We start from the raw sequence: 7,176 nt of genomic DNA, 5'->3' as shown, positions 1-7,176 counted from the left end.
GATCCCCAGGGCGTCCGTCCGCGCCCTAATGTTAGGAAGCACTACAGGGTGCCTGCTGGAGAGAGCCACGTAGCTGGAAAGTCGCCCGTGTGTAGCACCGCGAGACAGCGAGTCGAAAGAGGCACCTTCAGGAACTTTGAATTCTAACAGCGGGTCACGCGGCTGTGCTGCCCTGTCCTTCACAGCGCCCGCAGTGACAGCACGTTTCCTGTTGGCCTTGGCCCAGCCCTTCTTGGCCACATGTCTATAGAATACAACTGGACCTAATGCCAGTCTCTGATTTGGGGCTCAACAGATGAAATCCTTGATCTTTCTCCAGAGATAGATACAGGGGTCAGGAAAATATAAATTAAAATGGCACCGTTAGTACTGATTAAAGCCATTTGGAGAATATGTTGAGAGCCAGACAGGAATGAACCGAATTCCCCCGAAACGCAAGGAGAGGCTTCTCTACTAAACTCGTCACACGCCTGGGAGTGGGAAGAGCATCGGCCATAGGCAGCTGGGGCCCAGGGAGAGAAGGGAGCCAGGGCCCAGCGCCCGTGCCCAGGGTCTGCTTGGAAACTCACGCAGGGAGGAACAAGCAGGTGGGTGGGCGAGTGGGTGGGTGGGGGGCCAGGAGGGCCACGCCCTGGGGATCCCGCCTCGTGGGAACGTGGCGGGTGGCTTCTGCCCACCGTCTGCTTCAAAGGAGTTTTACGCCAGGCTCAGCTGGTTTCTAGACATCACTGGTTTTTTGTTCTGCACTCGAATGGGGTAGGCGATGTCCTGGGCTCCCGAGTCCTGGGTAGAGACTCATGGGGACTCTTTCTTCCCTGCAGAAAGCTGTACCTCTATGCGGTTCACGATATGACCCTCATCCCTCTCTTAACGGCCCTGGGGATTTTCGACCACAAGTGGCCACCGTTTGCTGTTGATGTGACCATAGAACTCTACCAGCACCAGAAATCTAAGGAGTGGTTCGTGCAGCTCTATTACCACGGGGAGGTGAGACCTCATGGGGACTGGAGGGGCTAGGCCCCCTGGCCTAGCACCTGGTCTTCGTCCTCAGAGGGCCATTATCAGTCATCTGTGTACTCGGGGGTGGCCCAGGAGTGGGTCAGGCAGCCTGGGACCTGGGCCTCCTCCCCGTTCTGTTAGACTCCTTCTAGAAACAGGACCACCCTCCTCTCCTGAGTGTCCCTGCCAGGGTGTGACATTCTGACTGCTAGGCTTGTTTTAAAAATCAGTGGTAGTGTCTTTGGGAGGTGGCGTGTGCTGTTAGCGCTGTTGGTGCCTGTGTGGCTTCGGCAGGTTGCCGTCCAGAGCAGTCCGCAGGGATTAGACCTTCAGCCCGCCCAGCTCAGGGGCGTGACTTGACCATGGCTTCCTGGCCAGGTCACCAAACAGTCCTCGAGGGACTTCTGCAGGCAGGCATCATGCTCTTCTGGAAGCTGACTGAGGGGAAGGGCTTTGCTGGCTGTCACACATGTGTGGGCACAGGCCACACTGGCTCAGAGCCCCTCAGCCCTCTGGGCACAGTAGAAAATAACAGGATGGCCCTGCTGAGTGTGTGTCTTCCACAGAAGCAAGTGCCAAGAGGTTGTCCCGACCAGCTCTGTCCACTGGACAAGTTCTTGAACTCCATGTCGGTTTATATCCTGACCCCAGAAAAATACCACACACTCTGCTCTCAAGCACAGGTAACAGAACTCAGAAATGGAGAGTGACTGATTTGCACAAGGGGACGTGTTGATTTCTGAATAAAATGCTTTTCTTCACTGGCTCTGGCTGTTGCATTTGGTAAAGGCAGGAACGAGAGTCATGTCCTTCAACATAGGTAGGAGTGCGTCCTGCCTGCGGGTGTCCGAGGGTTTCTTCTGTAAAGAAAAGGGGTGTGATGTCGAGACCAAGGGGCCGTTTCCCGTGTTGTGGCTTGACTTCCATGTCCAGAAACGTCTGCCTGTGACACAGGACATCTGTGGACATTACGACGCCGTGGCATTGTGTTGATTTTGGACTTTAGTTCTTTATTCCTGTCTTCATCTTACAAACACGTATGGAGCAGCTGCTAAGTAGTAGTCGTCGTAAAGGTGAAAAGGTTCTGCCCTCAGGTCGTTCCAGTCCAGGGGGAGAGGCAGAAAGTCCATCGGTGATGACATCGCAGTGTGCTCCAGTCTGTGGTAGGGTGTATCGGGGCGATTCGGGCACAAGAAAGAAGGCCCGAGCCCCAGCTGGCAGAGAAAGGTGAGTCGGGGTTAAGCGGAGAGGTGGGGAGGAAAGGGTGTTGTGTGGAGGTAAAAGGTCGGCTTGGAGGTCAAGGGGCAGAGCTGGGCGGTGGAAGCCCAGCAGGACGATGCAGGAAGGGCTTGGCTTCAAGTGGCTGCAGCTCCAGGCGGGAATGTAGGGCTTGGCAGCGGTGGCTGGGCCACTGTCAACCTAAATGCACCACCTTTAACTGGGCCCCCAAGAGTACCTGGTGAGCCCCCTCTTTCCTCCTCAGTTTTCTCAGTCTTCCCCAGGATCTCAAACCAATCCCCTTACCTCTCAGAGAAAATGGCAATCCCGAAAACCTCTCCGCCTCCTACCATCTTGATGTTGACCGCTCCCGCCCAGATCGACTTCTCTAGCTCAGGTTTCTCTTCGGAGCTTCACACACTCCTGTCCCCTTGGATGTCCCATAGACCCAAAATTTGCTAGGTCAAAACCAAGGCCCTCTCCCCTCCTGGACCTGCCGCTCCCACGGGCTTCCGCATCTGCATAGGCGACGCCGCCCCATCCGCTCCGTCCCTGCCGCTCCCCTCACGTTCTCTGATTAGCTCACGCTGATGCTCAGTCTAACCTGCTAAGTCCTATCAGTCCCCCCGCTTAGTTCTTGAGTCTGTCGCCATCTCTTTCATTCCCGATCTTCAATATCCCCTGCGCATCCTCACTCTGATGGTTACTGTATTATTTCACTAGGAGTGGAAAAGCAATCAGAAGAGAACGTCCCCCCCCCCGCCCCCCAATCTGCTACCCCAGCTGCGTTGGTGCCCATAAGGCCTTTCCTTCCCGTTACTAAGAATGAACCATCCCTACTCCGACCCAAGGCCAACCCTCCAGCTCTGCGTGGACGCCCACGATGATCTCTTTTCTGTTAATTTTCTCTTCCTGCCCGTTATTCCCATCAGCATAAGAACGTGCTGTAAAATCATGTCTTAAAATTTTCCCTCATCTTCGAGTTACTGTGCTACTTTTCTTCTCCCCTTTACAACAAAACTTCCTAAAAGAGCTGTTTGTACTTGCCACCCCCGATTCGTCCCACGTTCCCGACTCCACCATGATCGGGCCCTCAGCCCTGGCTCTCCGTGGAAACGGCTCCCGTCAAAATCATCGGCGACCTCTGAGTGCTCAGTTCAACGGCCGGTTTCCAGTCTTCTCACTCAGCTTCTCATCTGCAGCCTCGGAAGTTTTTTTTTTTTTTTTTTTTTTTTTTTTTTTTTTCCATTTGGCCTTCGTGACAGCTACCCTTGATTTTCCTCGTTTCTCAGCTTCTCGGTTTGGGCCGATTCTGCCTTTCTCCACTCTCTCAGCGTGGGAGTCCTCAGGGCTCCATCCTTGTACCTTCTCTCCTGCTCTCCCGCATCTGCTGTTTAAGCCATTTGACCTGTAGTCACGGTGGCCCTGGCAAACCAATACACCTTGTCCTGTCCTTCCTCCCAAGGGTTTTATCAGCGCTTGATAGTTAGTACACACCTGTGAATTTATCTCTTTAGCCCCCTCACCAGAATGGAAGCTCCACGAAGACGGGCTTCACCTCGTTCCCTGCTGTGCCCCCCACACCGAGAAGAGGGAGTAGCTCACGCTGCTGTTCAGACATCGGTCCAATGGATGGACACATCCCCTCTGCCACTGCCCCCCTGGGCCCACGGTCACCCTCCCAGGTTACTGAGTGGCCTCCTGGAGTCACCGTTTCTTGCCTTCTGTTACCCTTTGAGCCCTGCCCCTGCTGGCTCACGCCCCTCACCACCCCCTCACACATCTGCTCCGGCCACGGTGAACTGCGTTCCGTTCTGTCCTGGTCCCCCGACCACTGATGCCTTTGGCCCGTCTAGTCCCTGCACGTCTTGACACCCCCCAAGTTTCTGTCTGTCCCTCAGTAGGGGGCTGTCCGTCTTGTACATTATTGTGGTCCTAGCACCAAGCACAAGACTCGGCACAAGGTGGACTTCGGCAAAGAGTCATGGAATGGACTCTGCACGCTCCCTACAGAGCGGCTCCTGCACGCGTCCCTGCTCACCACCAGGGGGAGCAGGGGGACGGAGAACCACAGGGCGAGCTCTGGGTTCAGATTCTGACGCTGCTATGTGTTTCTCTGTGCCCCTCGGACAGGTGTGTCTGAGCCCGTTTTTCTTCTCACGTGAAATGGAGATGATTATACCTGTTCATTGGGGTTGCTGAGAGAAAGGAGTAACCGTAAGGGCTTCCGAATGCCCTTTTTCCCCTCTTTCTTCCACGCTAGCTTCTTAGCGGTGACAGGTTTCCTCAGCTGGTTTGGGGGCACCGGGACCTGGCATGCTGACCCGTTCGTACCTGTCGTAAGAAACTCGGGTCTTCGCAAGTGGTACCTGGCACCCCTTCTCTGCCGGAACCGAGTGGGGCACAGCCCAGCTGCCTGCACAGGAGGCTGGGAGGGCTTTAGAGCAGCTGCTTTGTTTGCCACATGCCAGGGAAGCATCGGGCTTCAGCGCTGGTGCTAGGGCCACAGTTCGCTGTGTGCCCTGGGCGACTGGGGAAAGTCTGGGTCCCTTTGGCTGGTTGGGAATTCTCTGGGGAGAGGGCTGGGCGGTCTGTTCAGACTCTGCCCTCTAGTGGCCAAGGGAACCGGCCATGCAGTCCTGATCCTCCCTGTCCACCCTGCCAGCCTCCAGGAACCCAGTCCCCGCCTGAGGGAGGTGGAGAGGGAGCTGAAAAACCCTTTTCCCGATAAAAAGGCGGGTCTTCTCAGGACTCCTCTCTCTCCACTGGCTTTTGAAATGCACGCTTCCCCGAAGGCGGAGGTGGCGTGGCCCACAATCTCCACTTCTGAAGCAAAGGTCCAAACTAATGTCTGAGAACTTGAGAGAGCACCGGTCTTGGAGTCACGTGCTGTGGGTTCAAATCCTCCCTCTTTACGTGCTACCTGTGTGACTCTGGGCGAGTCCTGTCACTTCCTGTTAGCGAGCCTGTACGCCTGTCACAGAATTACCCCGGGATCACCTGGATCAGATGCTTCAAGCAGCACTTTGTCCTATGAAAAGTGCTGTTCAAACCTAAGGCGTCACTCGTGCTATCGCCAGAAACGCCTCCCCGGGCAGCTTCTGCGTGTTCCTCGCCCGGCGGCGCCCAGCCGGGAACGGTGTGCCGCGCGTGGTACCATCCCGGTGCCTGTCGCAGGGGTGCAAGATGGTGAAGGCAGCACCCGCCCTGGAGTAAGGAGCCCGGGTCTGAATTCCAGCGTTGCCCCCTCGGGCCCTGTGACCGGGCACTGGCTGAGCACTGCGGACTCTTCGCCCCGCACTGAGGAGCGGGTGCTCCCTGCAGGTGGGGCTGCTCCCTGCAGGAGGGAGGGGGCGGGTGGCCGCGGGCCCGGAGCATGCCCACTGCGCATGTGCAAGCGGCTTCGTGCACTTGGACCTTCAGGGAACTAGAACTCAGCCCGCCACGGTTCGCCCAGAAGCTCGCGTCGTCCTCGTGGCGCAGAGGCTTTCGGAGAAGGCGCACCGGCCAGGGAAGGGGCCGGAGCTCTCGGCCAGCGGCGTCGGGCTGTTGGCACCGGTTGGAGAGCAGGGCCCTTTTCGCCGAGGCGGGCTCTCCACGCAGCCAGATCTGGACTCAGGAGAGATTAAGAGTCTCAAAGGTAAAGGAAGGATGTAAGGAAATGTCCTGCGCTGCATTCATCAGAGAATTAATTTGGAAGGAAATAGAGTGTGAACCAGCCGCGAGGCTTTCAGCGCCAGGCCCCCGCGGCCGAGAAGCCCAGCCAGCGCCTCCGGGGCTCGCCAAGGCCAAGGCCCAGCCGGGAGCCGCCTCCTGAAGAGCCAGCTGATGCCCGGACCACAGATTGCTGAGCCCGGAGGAACTGGTTGAGTGTGTAATTAAGGGGAGGGCTGTATAACACTTGAAGTAGAACTTGATGGGGTCAAACCAGCAGGGCTTCTGGGAGGTGAAACAGCCGTCTCTGGAGCTGTTAGTAGCTGAAGCCAACGTTAGACACAGCTCACCTGGGCCTCGTGGAGAGCGGATGGAGGAGATCGGGAGGGGGAAAGGTCGAAAGAGTGATTGCTCCCTAGACTGAAGTGTCCCCAAATGCTTACTTCCTAGCGGTCCAGTTCTACGGGTGCGGTAGCATTAAGGAGCAATGGGATTGATCCCCGGAAACTGACGATCACAGAGGCTGCGACCTGGCCAAGATGATGTGGCAAGACAGAGACGTAATGGGTTCTGAGTCCTGACCTTGCCGTACACACCCACGGCGATGACCGGGAGGGACCTGCTCAGAGTGTAAAGGGGGTGGGCATCCTTTGGTCTCATGTGGGGATCGGGAACACAAGTGACTCAGTGGTATATTTGTAAACAAGACGGGCATACGTAGGCTGGATAGTGAAGCAGCATTTATAACTGATTGGATTCCTACAGCCCAAACCCCTAGCTTTCCCTGGTACACTAGGCCCTGGGCGAGGCCCCGCCCACCTCTCCAACCACATCGGACACACCCCCTCTCGCTCTCCCCACAGACTGTGTTGGCTTCTTGTCCTTCAGACCTCAGCTTAAATGTGGCTCCGTCTCATGTGGGACTATTTGTGTAGGTGTTCATGTGTTTGTTTAACTCAGTGTTTATGTTTGCAGAGGCACAACAGAAGCCAGGGGTAAACACACGGACTCTGGAGCCAGGTTGTCTAGGTTGATGCTGTGTCGTTCAGGTCTGCATGACCTTGAGCAAACAACAGAAGCCAGGGGTAAACACACGGACTCTGGAGGTTGTCTAGGTTGATGCTGTGTCCTTCAGGTCTGCATGACCTTGAGCAAGTGACTTACAGCCTCTCTGCCTCAGTACACTTAATGTACAAGATGGGGACAATGATAGTATTTACCTCATAAGGTTTTTGTGAAGAATAAATATATAAAGTGTTTAGAATAATACCTGGCACATAGAAATATCTCAATAATGTGTTAGCT

At 55.9% G+C, this 7,176-nt stretch overlaps 1 protein-coding gene across 3 annotated transcripts in view; it reads left to right on the top strand.

Annotated features, from left to right (window-relative positions):
- Nucleotides 1-1,765, top strand: part of ACP6 (acid phosphatase 6, lysophosphatidic) — a 15,857-nt gene extending 14,092 nt beyond the window's left edge. For 2 of the 3 annotated variants that reach the window (XM_006919696.3, XM_006919695.3), the window contains exons 9-10: nt 822-987; nt 1,566-1,765. In XM_006919696.3, coding sequence (XP_006919758.1) covers nt 822-987; nt 1,566-1,709 — 310 coding nt within the window. In that variant the 3' untranslated portion in view covers nt 1,710-1,765. The remainder of the gene's footprint in view (nt 1-821; nt 988-1,565) is intronic. The other variant, XM_025038472.1, reaches the window with a different exon arrangement.
- The last annotated feature ends 5,411 nt before the right edge of the window (nt 1,766-7,176 follow it).

The sequence above is a fragment of the Pteropus alecto genome, unplaced genomic scaffold (assembly GCF_000325575.1).
Source record: "Pteropus alecto unplaced genomic scaffold, ASM32557v1 scaffold106, whole genome shotgun sequence".
NCBI lineage: Eukaryota > Metazoa > Chordata > Mammalia > Chiroptera > Pteropodidae > Pteropus > Pteropus alecto.
The sequence above is the reverse complement of the archived record's forward strand: the minus strand, read 5'-3'. Positions and strand labels throughout refer to the sequence as shown.